This window comes from Bipolaris maydis, assembly GCF_028858645.1.
Source record: "Bipolaris maydis strain C4 unplaced genomic scaffold PSV08scaffold_1, whole genome shotgun sequence".
Classification (NCBI taxonomy): domain Eukaryota; kingdom Fungi; phylum Ascomycota; class Dothideomycetes; order Pleosporales; family Pleosporaceae; genus Bipolaris; species Bipolaris maydis.
Window position 1 is genome coordinate 1,826,256 of NW_027093857.1, and position 19,006 is coordinate 1,845,261.

At 51.5% G+C, this 19,006-nt stretch overlaps 7 protein-coding genes across 7 annotated transcripts; 6 read left to right on the forward strand and 1 right to left on the reverse strand.

The window, feature by feature from the left end:
* Positions 1–144: 144 nt before the first annotated feature.
* PSV08DRAFT_168667 (uncharacterized protein) lies at positions 145–7,765 on the forward strand (the record flags this gene model as incomplete). Its single annotated transcript, XM_014222864.1, has 10 exons — positions 145–292; positions 352–1,054; positions 1,323–1,388; positions 1,495–1,909; positions 1,959–2,538; positions 2,594–3,462; positions 3,514–4,763; positions 5,088–5,170; positions 5,321–7,553; positions 7,621–7,765. The coding sequence occupies 10 exons, from the start codon at positions 145–147 to the stop codon at positions 7,763–7,765; spliced, it is 6,492 nt and encodes a 2,163-aa protein (XP_014078339.1).
* A 560-nt stretch (positions 7,766–8,325) lies between these two features.
* On the forward strand, positions 8,326–9,302 carry PSV08DRAFT_2307 (NifU-like N terminal domain-containing protein). Its single transcript, XM_066092256.1, has 3 exons — positions 8,326–8,619; positions 8,758–9,051; positions 9,107–9,302. Exons 1-3 carry the CDS (start codon positions 8,478–8,480, stop codon positions 9,256–9,258), a joined length of 588 nt encoding a protein of 195 aa, XP_065949972.1. The 5' UTR covers positions 8,326–8,477; the 3' UTR covers positions 9,259–9,302.
* A 587-nt stretch (positions 9,303–9,889) lies between these two features.
* On the forward strand, positions 9,890–11,298 carry PSV08DRAFT_358071 (uncharacterized protein). Its single transcript, XM_014222867.2, has 3 exons — positions 9,890–10,309; positions 10,384–10,799; positions 10,868–11,298. Exons 1-3 carry the CDS (start codon positions 9,936–9,938, stop codon positions 11,137–11,139), a joined length of 1,062 nt encoding a protein of 353 aa, XP_014078342.1. The 5' UTR covers positions 9,890–9,935; the 3' UTR covers positions 11,140–11,298.
* A 5-nt stretch (positions 11,299–11,303) lies between these two features.
* Positions 11,304–13,595, reverse strand: PSV08DRAFT_193032 (acyltransferase-domain-containing protein; the record flags this gene model as incomplete). The annotated part of the gene is made up of 2 exons (XM_014222868.2): positions 11,304–13,264; positions 13,318–13,595. The coding sequence occupies 2 exons, from the start codon at positions 13,593–13,595 to the stop codon at positions 11,416–11,418; spliced, it is 2,127 nt and encodes a 708-aa protein (XP_014078343.1). The 3' UTR covers positions 11,304–11,415.
* A 313-nt stretch (positions 13,596–13,908) lies between these two features.
* Positions 13,909–15,037, forward strand: PSV08DRAFT_398046 (uncharacterized protein). The gene is made up of 3 exons (XM_014222869.2): positions 13,909–13,956; positions 14,045–14,319; positions 14,401–15,037. Exons 2-3 carry the CDS (start codon positions 14,081–14,083, stop codon positions 14,702–14,704), a joined length of 543 nt encoding a protein of 180 aa, XP_014078344.1. The 5' UTR covers positions 13,909–13,956; positions 14,045–14,080; the 3' UTR covers positions 14,705–15,037.
* Positions 15,038–15,392: 355 nt separating this feature from the next.
* Positions 15,393–16,507, forward strand: PSV08DRAFT_398047 (uncharacterized protein; the record flags this gene model as incomplete). The annotated part of the gene is made up of 2 exons (XM_014222870.1): positions 15,393–15,721; positions 15,828–16,507. Exons 1-2 carry the CDS (start codon positions 15,577–15,579, stop codon positions 16,505–16,507), a joined length of 825 nt encoding a protein of 274 aa, XP_014078345.1. The 5' UTR covers positions 15,393–15,576.
* A 524-nt stretch (positions 16,508–17,031) lies between these two features.
* On the forward strand, positions 17,032–18,711 carry PSV08DRAFT_358075 (major facilitator superfamily domain-containing protein; the record flags this gene model as incomplete). Its single annotated transcript, XM_014222871.2, has 3 exons — positions 17,032–17,308; positions 17,363–17,999; positions 18,049–18,711. The coding sequence occupies exons 1-3, from the start codon at positions 17,082–17,084 to the stop codon at positions 18,709–18,711; spliced, it is 1,527 nt and encodes a 508-aa protein (XP_014078346.1). The 5' UTR covers positions 17,032–17,081.
* Positions 18,712–19,006: the final 295 nt, after the last annotated feature.

The window sequence follows — 19,006 nt, forward strand, 5'->3', positions numbered from 1 at the left end:
CCCAACCTGCACCTGCGCGTCATCCGCGCCTGTCCCGTCACGTGCCCGCGCGTGGTCCCTCCTCAACCGCTAGCGGGCGCGCCACCCACTGCTCTGCTGCGTGCACTTGTGAACCTGTGTACATCCCTCCCACCCCCGCCGCCCATGGACGACGTTCTCAATGAGCAGTTTGGCCGGGTCGAGAGGGCCCTGACCACCCTGGTCGACTCAATCGCGGCCTACAATCCAGCCACCCAAGCCGCAATCGACCTCGTGGCCGCTGATGACCAGCTGAGCGACGGCCTCGACCAGCGTGCGCATACACACCCTGCCCCGCGCCCCCCACTGGCGCTGCTCGCTGACATGTTGTAGTCGCCAAACACCAAGCAAACCATGGCCGCATCCAAACCCTGCGCGCAGAGGCAGATGCTCTAGAGGCCCAGCTCAGAGACTCGGTCAAGAAGCTTGCAGAACTGCGCCGCGAGCTTTTCAACACGCCCGCCACTACCTTTTCTCCAGAATCGCGTGCTGTGCCGTTTGATGAGCTCCTGCAGTACGCCGCCAACATCTCGAGGTACACTGTGCCCCCGACATATCGCGAGCGCGTCCCTACCACCGACAAGGACGACGACGATGTGGGCTCGAGCGGTGCACTCACTAATGGCATGAGCACGCCCGCCATCGTGCCAGACGCCGTAGACCTGCCCAATGATAGCTCAGAGGCCCCCAAGGCGGGCGAAGACGCAGATGGAGCTGTGCCTGACATCACTGCCGAAGAGGAAGAGTGGCTCAGGAAACTCAAAGCCAGCAATCTGGCATGGTACCCCTGGCCAAGCACCGAGAAGATTCGTAACGGCATTCTCTACCGTCTCTCGTACTGGCGCGAGAAGGGCAACGACCTGGACCAGTTCGACATACCAGCCTATCTAGAAGAGCAAAGAAAGAAGGCCCTGGGTAATGAGGCGAGTCTGGAAGAGACTCCAGCGGAACCAACCGAGGAACAACCACATCGCGAAGCCGCAAGGCCAACGAGGCCGCTCAGTGCCTTTACAGGTCTTGATGATATGGACGAAATGTAAGCAGTTTGGCATTGGGGCTCCAGACTTGCAACACGCAAAAGCTCTCGCCCAGTTATTCTCAAATGTTCTGTGCTGCTTCTCATGTCTAACTATCAACCTTCTCGTGACTTTACAGTATCATGTCAGTGATGTGAACCCATAAGATTTCAAGAGCAATGCCGTCACTAGATATTCGCGGATTCTTTTTGCCTTCCGTTTTTAGGACAAAAATTTCATGGGGATTATCCTACTGGCATGTGTATAGTCCTGCACGACAACGTGCAGGCATCTGAAGCCTTTACACTCAGGAACTACCCAGACAAACCCTGTCGGTTTACTAGTCCAAATACGGTTAGTCCCTAAATTTTCGGGGAAACCGTGCTCAACTTTTCTCCAACTTCGCAACGCGACATGAACTTCAACTCACGTACTGACAATTAACAATAAAAATGGGCAGCAAGACACGAAAGAGGGAGCGCGATGTGGATCAAGTTGAAAAGGTGGACGAGGCGCCCGCAAAACGGCGCAGACAGAGCATTGATGATCAGGTAAAGCTCTCGAAGCTGTACGTGGATCTGGCCGCAGAGGAAGATGACGTTCGCTTTGAAGCCGCCAAACAAATTATTGTCAGGTTCGCTCCTGAGAACAAACCAGCCGCAAAGGATGTTGAGGAAGCCTTAGTACGACTGATAAAAGGCTTATGTAGTCAACGCAAAGCAGCCAGAGTTGGATTCTCACTCACGTTGACCGAGTTTCTCCGCCAGATCTTTGGGGAAAAGAAGAGCGAAATCGAAGGTCTGGAGCTCGATGTAGCATCCATCATCAAAATGGTCGAAGATAAGACGAAACCCAAAGGCAATGTGCCAGGAAAAGTAAGAGGACGACAACAACGGTACCTGTTCTCAATGCTAATTTCCATAGGAACGACGAGATCACACAATCGGAAAACTTTTCGGTTTCAAGGCCATCATGCAATCATCGATTCTAATTGAGCCCCAGGTTTCTTTGGAGAGCTGGAACAAGCTACTAGACCAAGTGTACAAGATGGCGCGCGACATTCCTTGGCTACGCGAAGAATGTGGCATGGTTCTTGTCGAAGCCGTGAGGAGCTTAAAAGGCCAATCACAGTATCAAAAGTGTGTCGAGGAATTGCTCGAACGCCTCAACTCATTCCAGCTGATTTCAACCCCTGAGGGTGTGGCTGTATGGCTCACCGTCAAGGAAAGCTACCCCGAGGCCCTTCCAGAGGGTGTCTGGTATGCCAAAGATCCCCTATCAAAGAAGGAGCGTTCTCGCCTGGCCAAAATCTTAAAGGAAGACTTCAACAAGACAGAATCAGAAGCCGGGAAGAAAGAAACCACAAAGACTGGAACCACGAACCCTAACCCGTCCTTTACCTGGGACCTAGCGTTCGCTGAGATGCTGCGCAGAGACGAGGCAGCTAAAGAAGATGCCCAGAGCAAACCAGAATTTCCACAGTTTTGGATTGACACCGTAGATGGTAAGTTTATGATAACAAGGAAATATTGTTTCCTTCCACGACTGATAGCATACAGGCAATCTCTTTTCTTCTTCCGCGTCTCATGAACGCAAAGCCTGGGGGTTCAAGCTACTATCCAGCATGGTTACACGAGTACCTGATTGGGCTGTGCCAGCACTTTTCAGTCCCAACCTGATGCGCACCCTCATCAACCAGAGTAAGAAGGAGGACAGATTTCTCCACTCTGCCGCATTGGCGGCGTTGAATTCAGTCCAACTTCGGGTTGAGCGTGAAGACGGAACAGCATTGCCCATCTTCGTTGCGCTAACATCAAAGAATGGGAGTGTTGAGTTTGACCGCATCACAAAGACGAAGACACTCGAGCAAATCCTTTTATCAGCAGACGATAAGAGCTTGATGAAAATTATACGCCATCTAAGGTCGTTGATCCTGCGTCCAGAAAGCGAGGACCAAGCGGTTGCTGACAGCCGTCGACAAGCCATCGCGGACCTACTGCTGAGCACGGTCAAACTCTACAAACGATACGAGAAGTTCAACGAGAAAACCTTCAAGAAGGAAGTTGCTCATAGACAAGAAGGCCGCCCATTGGATGAAAGAAAATCGAATTGGCTCCGAGAGACCTTGGAGACGCTGGTAGAATGTGCTTATTTTGTCCCTGCTCAAAACGCAGAAACCAAAAAGATGCCACTTCCGCCTGTCAGCGATCGCAGTAGGACGGTATTCCAGGAACGCCTCTCTTCTTGTTTGACCAAGCTGCTTGACGTCAAGCTTGGAAGCCGCGCAGATGTTGCGCTACTGGTCATTGATATGATCAAAGCTAAGAGTGGAAAATCTTCGAAATTGGAACTTGTCTTGAAGGCAGACCCTTCCATTCTGAGTACCATTAAGCAAGCATCAGCGACTCTCGCCACCATTTCTGGAGCTGTAAGCATAAATTCTATTCTCATTTTTGATTCGACTGACCCAAAATTATAGGGCTCGATAGCTGGCAACGAAATGGCTGCCCAAGGCTTCATGCTTTTGTACTCGCTTACGCTTCTGCAAGTCTACAATGGTGAAGGCGACGCTGTTATGATGCTTGACGACCTCGATGCTTCGTACAAAGCTTTTGAAGTATCTCGAAAAGCTTCATCGAAAAAGAAAAAGTCTTCAATGCCCGACGGTCAGAATGCTTTTGTGGAGATTGTGCTCTCGTTCTCGGGTAACGCACGCACATTGTTTCGTCGCATAGGAGAAGAGGCATTCTCTATCTTTGCTTCGGAGATCAGTGCTGATGGACTCCGATCGCTGACCGACATCCTGGATACGGAAGAAAACCTAGAGGGGCAGAGGGAACTTTTCAACCAGGATGATGACGACGTCGAGGAAGATGGATCAAGCGAAGACGATGAAGATGAAGATGAAATGGATTCTGACGTGGAGATGATTGATGGAGAAGAATCCAAAGATGCTTCTGAGTCGGACTCCAGTGATGGTGACAGCGACAGCGACAGTGACAGCGAAGGAAGCAGCGATGACGAGGACGATGAAGAGGATGCCGAGCTGACACAGTTTGACAATATGCTGGCCATGACTCTTCAGACGTCCAAGCCGAATGTCAATAGCGATGCAGCAGAAGAGACGTCAGACGAATCGGACATGGACGATGAGCAGATGATGGCGCTGGATCCACATCTCAGCAAGATTTTCAAGGAAAGGAGCAAGACAACGAGCAAGAAGAAAGAGCGAGAAGATGCTAAGCAAAACGTGGTCCAGTTCAAGTCGAGGGTGCTTGATCTACTTGCCATATACATGGAGAAGCAATACTCGAACCCACTCACACTGGACATTTTACTTCCCGTGCTTCGCCGCACTCGCGCCAACGCAAACAAGCAGACAGCCGACAAGGCAGCTAAGATGCTCAAGACCTTCTTCGACACCCGCACAAAGCATAAGGCCCCTCTACCTAAGCCAGAGAGCACTGAGCCTGTGTGGGAGCTACTAAGGGGCATCCATGAGGAAGCAAAGCTGGGTAACGGGGCCAAGGTCCATGCAGACGCATGTGGCTCTGCTAGTCTGCATGTCGCAAAAGTGCTCGTTGGTATAGATAGGGTAAACTATGCTGGTGTGGTGGACATATATGCAGAGACACAGAAGCAGTGGTTCGCAGACAAGAAGTCTCCTCTCCAACCCATACTTTTTACGCAGTTTCAAAACTGGTCCGTCAACGCGCGGCAACAAGGAAAGTGAGTTCATGGTAAAAGTAAATCTGGGTTGTAGTCGAATAAAGTAGCATACGATCGGTCGACATTTGAAGTTCTGACTGGTTTCTGTCCATCAAAATCTACCATCAAAGCCGATTGTTACATGTGATGTACCTCAATCATGTAAACAGCAGGAATTGTGCAGTCACGTGGAGCCACTTTCCAACTGCTGTACAGTCGTTGGCGGCGGTTCACTCATGTTTCAGGTCAGTGGGAATGGGAAGGACCCCACTAGTCTTGCCCCGCAGCGGGGGTCTTCGGTAGCCCTAACGTAGCTGTCTGCCATGTCGTACCAAACATTTCTAGACCTGAATCCAGCAATCAACGCCATATCCTTTCTCCACACAGCTCGCTCCCAAGCATGGCTTGCAAGCACGTCAACGCATCCGGTCGGTACTCCTCTGGCCCTGTCCAACCAAAGCCAACATTTTGCAAGAACGGATTCAAGGTGGCAATCACTCGAGTGAACGGCCTGTTGCCTTGGATATGGTTTTTCATGTAGCTTTGACCTCAACGAGTGATGTACTAATATGCTATAGAGCTGCGGCCCCCAGGCCCCATGCAGTCGGTCTACAGGGAAGACTGTACTCAGTGCTTCGACTCGATCGACGACCCCACCGGTCTCGATGTCTGCCTATATTGCTTCAACGGAGGCTGCACGAGCGATCGCAGCCATGCTCTCCTTCACGTCTCGTCTACAAACCATCCGCTTGTCCTCAACATTAAGCGCACACGAAAGCGAGTCCAGCGCGACGAACCGCCTCAGAAGATGACAAAGCTTGCTGTGGCAGCTGAAACCGAATCCGACCGCTACGACACCACAACCCAAGTCAAGTGCTACGAGTGTGGGGTTGACGACATCGATAAGAGCTCTGGAAAGCTTCCGGATATTGTCAACGCGGTTCTCGAGGCCAACACATTCGCCAAGCAGCAAGAGGTCAAGGCATGGGAGCAAGAGCTGACTGCTTGCGAACATACGTTGTGCCTCGAGCAGGATGCAGCACGGCAAATCGAGTCTCAAAAGCTGGGCCATTGCTCAGAATGCGAGCTGAACGAGAACCTGTGGCTATGTTTGTCCTGTGGTAATTTGGGTTGTGGTCGTCAGCAGTTTGGTGGCGTTGGTGGCAACTCACACGGTGTTGGTCATACCAAATCAACGGGCCATCCGGTCGCAGTCAAACTTGGTTCCCTCACTGCTGACGGTACAGCCGACATCTACTGCTATACTTGCGACGAGGAGCGCATTGATCCAGAGCTACCAGATCACTTGGCGCATTGGGGCATCAACATCAAGGACAGGGTGAAAACGGAGAAGAGTCTCACTGAGATGCAGGTTGAGCAGAATTTGCGATGGGACTTTGCCATGGTGACGGAGGACGGCAAAGAGCTGCAGCCATTGTTCGGTCCAGAATTAACGGGATTAAAGAATTTGGGCAACAGCTGCTACCTCAACAGCACGCTGCAGGCTCTGTTCTCGATGCCGGAGTTCAAGGAGCGATACTACTTGCCCGATCAGGCGCCACCTGATGCAGCACTTCCTGCAGAAGACCTGGAAACTCAATTGCGCAAGATTGCAGATGGCATGATCTCTGGTCGATACTCGAAGCCCGATACCGACGTCATTACAAACGAGCAGAGTCCGGAAATCCCGCACCAGCGCGGACTTGCGCCTGCGATGTTGAAGCATTTGATTGGGCGAGGCCACGCCGAATTCTCTACAATGCGGCAGCAAGATGCCTTCGAACTGCTCCTGCATATGCTTAAGCTCATCTCTCGGTCACAGCACGTTGCGCCGCACAAAGACCCTGTCGATGCTTTTCGATTTGTTATGGAGCAGCGGCTACAGTGTGTTGGCTGTAAACGTGTTCGGTACAGGACAGATGAACAGGAAAATATCTCGATCCCTGTGCCTATTCGTAGGATACCGAAGGAATCGCAAATGGACGTCACTGATAGCGATGGCAAAAAGGAAGAGAAGGAAGAGTTTGAGCCGGTCTCGCTGAAGGAATGCATTGACATTTTCACAGCTGAAGAACTGGTTGAGCTTACCTGCAGTGCCTGCGGTAGCAAGGATGGGTTCACAAAGAGGAGCATGTTCAAGACCTTTCCGTCGGTTTTGGCAGTGAACGCAAGACGCTTCGAGTTGGTGAACTGGGTACCTACGAAGCAGGATGTGCCAGTCATCGTTAACGACGAGCCATTCTCGTTTGATGCCTACAAATCAAACGGATTGAGCGAAGGGGAAGAACTCCTTCCTGATGACGTTGACATGGGGGGGGCTGGAGGATCGGCAGGCAAGTGGGTCCCCAATGAGGCGGCTCTGTCGATGCTCGAAGCCATGGGCTTCCCAAGGGTCAGGTGTGAGAAAGCGCTACATGCCACGGGAAATGAAGATGCTGAAGCAGCGTCAAACTGGCTGTTCGCACACATGGAGGATCCTGATATCGATGATCCCGTCGACTTCAACGCTGGCTCGAGCGGTAACACGGCTGCTGCGTCCGCTATTGACCCCGAAAAGATTGAGAACCTAGGCGCTATGGGCTTCAGCGCTCCCCAGGCACGACAAGCTCTCAAGGAGACAGGCGGCGACATGGAGCGAGCTGTAGACTGGTTGTTCAGCCATCCGGATGCACCCGGCGACTTTGAAGAAGGCAGCAGCTCTGATGCCCCTGCTGATGCGATGGAGAAGGCATTAGCGGGTAGTGACAGACTACCTGCGAAGTTCCAGTTGCAGTCGATTGTGTGCCACAAGGGAAGCTCGATCCATGCTGGGTAAGCTAAACAATCTAGAAACGTCGCTGGACGGTGCTGCACATGACCATGAACTAATAGTATGCAGGCACTACGTTGCGTTTGTTCGCAAGCAACTGCAAAACGAACAGTCGGCCTCGTGGGTTTTATTCAATGACGAAAAGGTGGCCAAGGCTGCAGACGTGGAGGAGATGAAGAAGTTTGCCTATGTGTATTTCTTCAGGCGTTTGTAAGATGAAGGACCTAGGTCTTGCATCACGGATTAGCATACGTAGCGGGCGTGGAGTTGGCTCAGATTAGCATTGATAGTTGTAGCACGGCCAAAAGAAGCTGTGTTTAAGGCAACGGCTTTTGCCCAATTGTTAGCATTGTAGAGATGAAGCAGATACGGAATGTATTAATAGCAAAAGTTTCCATGTGACAAGTATGTCGTGGATGGAAGCGTCTGGGCTCTGCGGCGACATAGAAGCTTTTGGCTGATGATGCAAGTTTTCGGTCGATCGGCGAAACTGGAGAACCTCGACAAACCAAAACCAGCCACCTTTACTACGAAATACCAGCACCACGACAATGGTATTTTGAAAAATAAAATCGACTGGACAAATTCGCTTACTCTGCACGTAGTATGCCGAAGTGAATAATAACCAAATACCACTAGTAGTGTTGTAGCAGCAATGAAAGCTTCCAGCGAGCTTCACTCTGTCGGAGCTGGGCGGTTTATCTCCGACTCGACTGGCCGACCATGAGACAAAGTGCTAAGTGTGGGGTAGTTAGCGCACAGATTACGTCGCCGATCACGCTTTTCCGCGCAGTACTTCTATTGCCCGTCGCCATCTATCATCTCCGCCACACCTACACACACACCCCAACACCTACCTGCTACCACAATAACTTCGAAATATCGATTTTTTAAACGAATAAACTGCGCATACCGAGTCCATCATCATGTTCAGGAGAGTCGCAGCAGCCGTGCCTGCCCAGGCCGGACGAGTACTTGCAACCGCCGCGAGACCCAGCATCGCATCGCCCATCCGCACAGCAGCATCTGCAGTATCAGCAGTCGGAAGGCGGCAATACCACGAGAAAGATAAGTCACCCTTTACTTACTTGGCCTGAAGGTGGATGGCATGGCGATATCGGGGAGCTTGCAAGACTCACCTGTGATTGGGCCAACCTTGTCCGATACAGCAATTGTATGAGAATGCTCAACTGACATGCGTAGCACTGCTCGACCACTACAACAGGCCACGAAATGTCGGTTCAATGTCAAAGACTGATAGCGATGTCGGCACTGGACTCGTCGGCGCACCCGCGTGTGGCGATGTTATGAAGCTCCAGATCCGAGTCGACCCCAACAACAACACCATCAGCGATGTTAAGTTCAAGACATTCGGATGTGGCAGTGCAATCGCCAGCTCGAGTTATCTGACCGAGTTGGTCCGGGGCATGACATTGGAGGATGCGGCGCGGATTAAGAACACAGAGATTGCCAAAGAGCTCTGCCTACCACCTGTAAAGCGTGAGTTTTTTTAATCAAAGGTTTTGTATGATGGGAAGATACTCACTAGCTACAGTACACTGCTCTATGCTTGCCGAGGATGCCATCAAATCCGCCATCTCCAACTACTACACCAAGAACCCCAAGGCACGACAAACAGATCTGGGCGGCAAATCGGCGCCGTTGCCAAAGGTTGAAGTCGAGACTGTGTCCTCTGCGGCAGCCTAAGAAGTATGTTGAGCATAAATTGATACCGAAGACACCAAGGGAAAAGACGAAAAATGGCCTATGGAGAAACCTGATGTTTAGTCTCTCGTTACTCAATGTATCGATTAGGGCAAGGGCGTTTGTGCGTTATGATGGTGGGCTTATTGTACAGGCAAGCCGAAAGAATACGTAAATTATCATCGCAATGAACAAAAACACTTGAAAATTGACATGTATCCGCTTGGCTTATTCGTGAAGTTTGTGTGATGTATTCGAGAGAGGAAAAGAATGTTCCCAATGGCGTAAGTGACAGGGCTGAGGAATGTTAAATACTGGTGTGGAGAACTGGCGGGGAACTGGCTATGTAAGGTGAGAATCACGCCATGCAGGTGCTCCAGGTCTCATGGTTCATCTGATTGTGCGTTTGTGTGATAGTGCGGTGTGGACCCATGACGCGTATTTTTGGGGTACGGACCGAATGACTATTTGTTGCTCCTGCTCAAACATGGTTTTGCAATGTAATGGAAGTACTGCTTTCTATCCACAGGCCCATACCCGGTAGGCAAAGTAAAGGTGTCTGTCAATGACGTTGTGGACCCTTTTACCTGGTAGTACCATTCGCGACCTCGGTCCTTAGCACTTCGACACTCCTGGACAGCCTACACGCTGCATAACAAACTCGTGCAGATTTCCGGAACATGGCAACGGTACAAGACGACAGTCCAGCATCTGCAATACGCTTCAAGCGTCGCAAAACTGCCCACCCGAAGCGTGTCGCTGTTGAAGAAGATGCGCCTACCGTCGTCAACTCGCAATCCCCAGATGCAGCCAGTTTGCAGCACGCGTCGTCGCACTCGAACGAAGCCAACAACGATGAAGAGTCGGTTCCCAACCTGAAAGAGATACTCCGCGACAGAAAGCGCCATCGGGATCGCCTCAAGGAAGGCGTGCGCAAGGCAGAGGTTCCCCGGACGGACATGGTTCACATGGACGACGCACCGCGGCCAGATCAATATACGGGGCGTTTTGTCGCACAGACGGGACAGGTTGTAGATCGAGACGACAAGCAGATGTAAGTGGAGCATGCGACAGGGCCCAAAAGGTCGGCGCGTCTGGGTGTGGCAAGTGCAGACACTGATGTGCTAGGTCGGAATACGTAGAAGCCCGCATGGCTGAAAAGAACTATCGTCAATACGGCTGGCCTATCCCACAGCACCTTCAGGCCTCAGTAGCGGCCATCGCGCCAGATCTACAACACACATTTACTTCAAGAACATCCGCACGTGCGCCAGCGGGAACAGGGAATCCACTGGATAAGGAACATAGCGAGCGATTGGCAGCGGGCCGGGGCAAGCTTCAAGAAGTGGATCTGGGTCCAGAAGCCAAGACACGCATCGAGCAGGCTTGGAAACGACTGGAGAAGGGCGAACCTGAACAACCGGCAGGCAAGGTACCACAAAACAAGTATGGCTATGCGTGGCGCAAGCCGAGAGGGGGCGGGAAGACGGACGAGGACAAGAAGCGCGATCAGATGGTCGAAGCCGTACTTAGCGAGGCAAAGCGTATGTCTCCCACCATGTTTCTTTCTATGTATTCTTTCATTCCTACTAACCACTTTACTCCACAACAGTCGACTACTTCGATGCTCCCCCCGCATCCATCCCCCTCGCCACAACCTCCACCCATGGAAACGCCGACGACGCGCTCGTCGAGCAATTCCGCACCGAGTATTTCGAGTCCATGGAAGCAAGACGCCAGCACCACGCAGCCCGTAAATCAGCAGCGTCAGCAGCAAAGGGTGCGGCGCCATCGATTTCAGGACCCAAGATGGGAGGCAGTAAGAGCGCAAGAGCCAGGATGCACAAGTTACAGCAGGAAGAATTGGCGAAGAAGAAGAGGTGAGAGATGGGGTACATGTGTTAGATGATTGTGTTTCTTTTTTCTTGGAAATAAAGATTGCATAGTATGCAAAGTGTTTTGTACGTACATACAGGACGACGGGAGTTTTATTAATAAGATATCAACAAAGGGGGGAAGCAAAAAAAAACCCCCCGCTAGCCCATCATTTACGAAGCATTCATACAGCCCTTTTTTCCGCGCTGAAGGCCAATATTCTCCCAGATTTCAATCCTCCCAAAAGAAAGAGAAAAAAACGCCCTTTATTCTTACCCAGTATCCTCAAATCTTCCTCGGTCCACCCCCTACCTTGTTCCTCCCTCCCGCATTTCCTCCTCCTCCTGTTCCTCCCCCAACCTTCTTCGCTGCCCCTCCCCCAGGCGTAATCTTAATCGGCACCCCACTCTTCGTCACCACCGTGCCTCCTCCTGCTGCTGCTCCGCCTCCCTCCTTCACCTTCTTCTGCGCCTCCTCGATCTCCTTTTTGTCAATCTTAATCACAAGCCCATTATTCAGCGTCACGGTGCCTGTTTGTTTCGCCTGCTCAGCTTGTGTCTGGGGGATTTTGATGGTGACGCCTGAAGCGAGGAGGACGTCCTTGGTGGGGCCGTTGGGGGTGGGTTTCTTTACGGGAGAGGCGCTGGGTTTGGAAGGGGTGGCAGGGGAAATGGGCTTCTTAGTCGCTCCTGTCGCCGCGGCGGCGGCGCTTTGGGCTTTACGGATCGGAAGCTTAGCATTTGCGTTGGGCGTTTGTAGGGTTTTTGGTGGTGGTGGCATGGTTGATGTGGGACGGTGCATGCCGTTGGGTAGTACGGCACCGCTTGATATTGCTGTTTCCTTTACGAGTTTCGCAAGGTTTTCTTGCGTCAGGCGTTGGACGTTTGACATTTGGTCTGGGGAGGCGGCTTGTTCGGCGCCCATTTTCGCGGCGCCTTCGATCATTTTCTCGAGTTGGTCTGGGCTAGGGAGTTTGCTCATGTCGCCGGTGCCTTGGCCTAGGAGCATCTTCATGTGGTTTTCGAAGAACTCTTTGCCGCCTGGTATGGGTATGTCGTCGGGAGAGGCACCGTAGGCGACGGTCAGGGCCATCATGATGGATGTAATTGGTGCAAAGATTTTGACGAATTCGTTCCAGTTGCCGCTCTTAACTTCGGTTTCTATCTGGACTGCAGGACGGGGGACGGTGCGGATAGTTTTGCCGTTGCTGCGGCTAGACTCGCTCCGGACGTCCATGTCGAGGTGATTTTTCCAAAAGTCTTCGGCCGGGAATCGGTTGTTGCGGTTAAAGTATTCGAGCATGTAGTCCTTTTCTCGCCAGCGGTTTCTCAGCCAAACTTCGAATGCGTGTGTATTTTCGTAGGGAATGTCTGCGAGGCGGAAGCGGCGCCAGTGCATGTTTACGGATTTCGGGGGCCGACCTTCGAAGAATGAGGAGCGCAGTGTGAATATGTCTTGTCCATATTGGCCGGGTGGTATCCCTTCGTATGCAATTGTGCAGTCATAGAGCCAATCTGTAGTATCCTTCAATTCGTTGAGACAAAACTTGAGACCCGTGCTACGAGGAAGTAGCTGGTGCTTCATATCCTGGAGTCCGTTCTTTTCCGCCCATTTCTTGCTTTTTTCCCGAGTCGTCGGAGACAGGTTCGTTCCTTCGGGGAAAATGATAAGCCACATAGGATCGCCCTTCTTGTTCAACTTGGAGAGGTGCTTCTTAAAAGTTCTTTCGTCCTCTTCCCACTTCCTTGATAAAAAGATGAAGTTATAGAACTGTGCGCCCCACCCGATAATGGGTATGTTCTTCAACGACTCCTTCAGGATGATGTATATGAAGCCATGCATGTTATTCGTGTAGGCAATCCACCATAGGTAAAGCCAGTCGGTGTAGAGCTGGTGGTTCGCCATGAGGACCATACGGTCGGCAAAGTTACATTGAAGAGAACCATCTTTACGCTTGATGAGCTGCCCGACCATGGTGGAGTCGCCAGAGACACGGACGACTGTTGGTGCCCACCATTGGGTCAGGCAGGTGATGAGGATGGCGAAGCATTCTTTGGTATAGGCCATGTATCCATCGTAGAATTGAGGATCGATGAGTTTCAACGGTGCGCCTAGGAACTGCGAAGCGCTTATGCTACGGTACGTCAGTTTGATTGCAACCCGAGGGCGACGACTAGATATACATACGCTAGCACTCCAGACAAAAAGGTCGAGGCCAATGTGAATGCTCTCTCTGCCTGTGTCAGCTCGCCATAGCGCGGCGGCCCAGCTGGATGCGCATCAACATTGTCTTTTGAGATTCGCAGCCCAGCACCCAGGTCGTCCTTCTTCTTCCTCTTGACAGATGCCGGCACTGGTGTTCTAGTCGCTGATTGGCCCGCAGCAGCGCCCGTCGACAGCTTAGCGGGAGGTTTGGGAGCCGTTGACTTGGTAGCGGGCGTAGGCTTCTTTGTCGCTGGTGGCATCTTGAAAAGTAGCAGAAACACGCAAACATTCAAATGTCCAAACGGCAAACACAAAGCCGCGCACCCTCCCCCCAGTAACGGGCTACCCGCGACCCGCGACGTCAGTGCAGGGTCGAGATCAAGACGGCTGCTCCACTTGCGTCTCCGTCAACCCTGGTCTGTCAGCCGCGATATGACGTCGATGTGTGGCGCTGTGCACTATGGCCACGCCAAAGCAAGATATGGGACCATAACCATTCCCTCTCTGCTAGCTCGTTAGCTTCCTCACTAAATAATATACGCACTCCGCAGTATACATCTGCTCCTCAATAGCATCGCCTGTATTTCCTCTCAGAGTCATCGTCCACATTTTGACTAAGCAGTCAGTAGTCCCCCCTTGACAGCCAACCTTGTCCGTGTGCAGTATTGGCAGACATTCCAAGTTCTATCCGCTGACACGTATTCATCAGAATCATTCTCAAAAGAAACATCACACATCTACCACAATGCCTGCCTCAGTAGCATCAGCGCCCGTCAGACACACCCCCAACAAGACGACTCCCACAAGAAACGTCAAGAAGGCAGGCACAGCCGCAACCAAGAAGCCTCAAACAAACGGCGCCGTAAACGGAGCCACAAACGGAGCATCGCACCCCCAAATGTCACCTTACACCATCATGGCCTCGAGAATCGCCAACCGCGTCGCCGAAATGGCAGAAAACATGACGTTTGTCGAGCGAGAAAAGTGAGTCTCCCTACCTTCTCCTTCTCTCCCCCCTTTCAAAGAAAGATCATTCACTGACAAGTATTTGTTCCCCCCAAAAAGGCCTCAGCCACAAAATGGCGCCGTACAACCGCAACCCGCGCCCCGCAAGCCCCCGCGAAAGCTCGAAATGCGCATCCCCAACAGCGGCGCTTCGCCCACAAACATCACTTTTAGCGCGCCCTTCCTCGATAATACGCTGTCTAAGCTGTTGACGCTGCAGAACCGCATGTTGACTGTTAGCAACGACATTGCTGCGTGCGAGGATGTGGATGAGAAGACGAAGCAGGAGCAGTTTGCCCAGAGTGCCGAGTTGAGCCGCATCATCGCCCTGATTTGTGCTGAGAAGGCTAGGCAGGGTGCTTAGTTCTTTTTTTCATTTCTTTTGCTTTGCTCAGTTTCGGCTTGAATGGCAACAATCCTGTCTTCACCACGTTATTCATTTTCCATTTCAATTTTTTCTTCTTTTACAGTGGCGTTTGGAGGACTGCGTTTTTCCATATGTATAACGAAATAGGTGGCTTTATTTTTTTTCAAACACAAATAAGCAGGGCTTGTTTTTTTGTACGAATAGTCATAGATGAGAATGACAAACGAAAAATCTTAATACTACTGCAAAACTCTTTTTCTTGGGTGGTTGCTGTTCTCGTGATGTCGTCTGGTAAGGTTACCCCTGAAACAAAAGTAAAATGGCCTTCTCACTAGAAAAGGAAAATGGACACTTGCCACATATGCCCTCCTACTAACAGCAAGCCGGGCCTCGTCACGCCCAAAGGACCCAAAGAAAACCTGCGTTGTGTAGCAGGGATCGACACGCGCCATAGCTGAGTTGGGCGGGACATTCTGTGGTAAAGTGTACGTCATAAAGATGCGGGGTTTGCTGCTGCGGCGGGATAGCGCACACCGGTAGTCGCACGCACGCACCCCTGCATTCTCGAAACCGGTTCCAAAGAGTTGCGCAGTGGCGCAACTTTTTGCCGCAATGACAAGAGATCGGCGGCGAATTGGGAGAGAAAAGAGGGTCTGGGTGAGTCTGGAGTGATGGCTGTGTTCTTGGGGAGAGGGATTGAGTTTCTTACTACTTACTTTACTACTGCACACATACTATATTCTACATTAGGGCTGCATCTAGAGCTACTACAAACCCTGTTTTGTAACTGATATTCTCGAATCCATTGCGTTTGCTAGCTTGAGAGATTGGTCGCAAGTGTTACCTCTGCTCTCGTTGCATCTGCGAAAATGACGAGCTTCATTTCAAACATCATCTGGAATTCTGTCGAGGGGTTTGTGGATGCGGGGAAGAAATCGGTGGGGGAATTTGGTGGGAATGCGTTGATTAAAGCTGGGGATATGATTGAGAATAGCGGTAGAAGTATAGGAACCGGTAGGTTTGGCACTTTTTTGCTCCACTCCCAGAACCCTCCCAGATTCATATCGAATGCCATGTCCTCGACTCTTCTTGAGAAATGCTGACTGAATTCATCTCTTAGGCATAGAAAAAAAGGCAACTGGCTATGGCACTGCCATCACAGGCCAGTCTTATAAGCCTTCAGCAAAGGCCCTGCCCTCGACTGCCCGTAAACCCGCAATGAAGCGCTCGAATTCCACGCCTGTGAATGTCAAACCACCGACAAGCGGATTACCCTTGGGCGCGAAGAAGTATCCCGGCGGTAATCAAGTAAAAGGAGCTGTAGGCGGGGCTAAGAAGACGGCAGGAGGAGCCAACAAAGCCATTGGCGGAGTCACAGGCACCGCATCCAGAGCAACCGGAGGCGTCGTGGGTCGTGCAAACAGCACAATCGGCACACTTTCATCCACAGCAACAAAAGGCCCGGGCAGCGTCGTGGGGGGTGGACGTAAAGCGCTCGGCGGAGCTACCAAATCCATCCCCCCATTCAAGGGTTCAGGTGCAACATCTGCTGCTCCGAATACCGGCATCCCTAAGCCAGCATATCCTACCGAGAAGAAGACAGCCGTGAAGCCAGGCCAACCGAAGCCGTTTACACCGCCGGTTGAACAAAAGAAACCAGATCCGAAGAAACCTTATCCAGGAACGAATACATTGCCAGGACAAAGCCGGACTCCGGTGCAGCAGCACAAATATAAGCCTTTACCCAGGCTGGGTCCGCAAGTTGGTCAGGGGCAAATCATGCAGCATATTTCCATCTGATTTGCGAGGGTGCTTTCGTCCTTCGGCGTTATGGTGTAAGAATAGATACTCAGTTTCGGGAGTAAGCAATTTAATATCAGCAGTATATCATTATTCCAAGGATCCATAGTTGTCAGTTGTGCATGTGAATCGTGGATACCAGATAAACACGTGCTACGATGCTTTCATCTCGACACGAATTGGTATGCTGGTATGAACCGGGACCTTGCAGCCCATGTGTAGCGGAATGGTCGTACAGCTGTCCAAATGGTAGTCAGCACACGCTTGGGCACCCTGAAGTCCTTAACTTCGGCCAGACTCCGGTGTCGGCGGGTCTGCTTGTTTGCTTCCGCTGAGCACCATTGCTCATCATTGTCGATCGCTCCCCCGAACCCCACAAATCCTTGTCTCAACTGTAGGGCCCTCGACCTATCATGAATGGCGCGATGGGTCAGATGTCGTCTCGGCATTTGGGGTAAGCATTCCGGAGTAAAGCTTAGGTTTCTTATATATTCCCGACCATCCGATGTGTGACTAGGTGCCTTGTGTGTGCCGTCTCGCTTTCCTTCCTGTCGTCGAGTACGTCGGACTCACGATGGCGCCGTTTTCAACCAAGAGATACTATGCAAGCGAGAGCCAGGACGAAGAGAAGATTGACACGGTGGCAGTCGAGAATAATGGAGACGGTATTTCAGACGCGTCTGTCATAGGAGAGATTGATCCAGTCATCGCAAAGCGTGTACGACGGAAACTGGACAAACACGTTGTCCCACTGCTAGCAGCGCTGTATCTTCTTGCTTTTCTCGACAGATCCAATATTGGGTAATGCGATACATCAGGAACTTGCTTAGAGCCAACCGCTGACACAAAATACAGGAACGCGCGCATTGCCGGTATGGAAAAAGACCTCCACCTCAGTAGCTCGAAATACTCATGGCTCCTAACGATATTTTACATTTCCTATATTGTCTTTGGCTTCCTGATCGTCATGTGGAAAGTCGTGCCTCCGCATCGCTGGGCTGCAGGATGTGTCTTCGCATGGGGCGTGATATCGAGCGCACAAGCCGGAGCTCAATCATGGGCTGGAATGATGGTGCTCCGCTTCCTCATGGGGGTTGCCGAAATCGCTTTTGGACCTGGCGTACCGTTCCTGCTTTCATTCTTTTATCTCAGACACGAGCTCGGTCTGAGATGTGGATTGTTCCTGTCGGCCGCACCGCTAGCAAACACGTTTTCAGGGGCGCTGGCGTACGGCATTACCAGCGGAAATCCTTCGTTTGCAAAGTGGCGCGTACTATTTCTCGTAGAAGGACTTCCGACGGTTGTAATGTCTGTTGTGACATGGTTCTTCTTGCCAGACAGCCCAGAGAAAGCGCGATTTCTTACCGAAGAGGAAAAGGCCGTTGCTAAAGCGCGTGGTGTAGTACAGGTGGGTACGGGGACTCGAATTGGAAGCATTGAGTGGAAGGAAATGCTGGAAGCGGTACTAGACTTGAAGAGTTGGGTCCTAGGCGTGAGTAAACTCGTTGGGTAAGTCAACAACCGAACTAACGATTTTTTAGATTATGTATTTCTCCGGCAACGTAGCATTCTCATCGCTGCCAGTCTTTTTGCCTACCATCCTTACTGAGATGGGATTCTCGCAGGTGAACGCACAGGGACTAACGGCACCACCCTTCTTCGTCTCTTTCCTCACCGTCATTGTGACTTGCTACATTGCAGACCGCACACAACAGCGTGGTATAGTGATCGCCATACTCACAGCAATCGGGGGTGCTGGTTATGTGATCTTGGCTACGACTAAGGCCGTGGCAGCAAGATACTTTGGAGTCTTCCTGGCCGCTGCGGGCATATTCCCAGCCATTGGCAATGTTCTGCCGTGGATCATGAACAACCAGGGTACAGATACGCGGAGAGGGACTGGCCTGATGATGGCGAACCTAATTGGGCAGTGTGGGCCGGTCCTTGGAACTCGACTGTATCCACAATCAGAGGGGCCGCTGTATGTAAAAGGCCAGTCGATTTGCGCGGGATTCATGTTCCTCTTTTGCCTGCTGGCTATCTTGTTGAGAACTCTACTTGCTTGGGAGAACAAGAAGCTGGATAGACAATATGGGACTTTGGCGCAGCAAAAATCAGCGATGCAGGAAGCTGCAAAGGGCAGGGAAGCAGGGCATCAAATCGGACTGGAGAACTATGGTCCAATGTATCGATATGTACTGTAGATGGCCAATGGCAACAGAGGACGGTTCTCATGGCGTACAATGGCGGTATGCACCGTACGTAAGGTCGGCGACATGTGAAAAGCAACGAAGAGGGGACTGGTTCTGCATGCAGCGGGGTGGTCGAGCAGGGGCATGCAGCTTATTTTCCTGCATCGATGAAATAATTGCGAGTGATGTAGCTATTTGACAGATGATCCATCGAGATGGTTGTGCAGCCAGGTGCAAATCTGTATCGCATCAGTCCAAGGGCGAAGGAATAGCGTGTGCGTGTTTGAAACTGGCCCGCCCCCGTCTG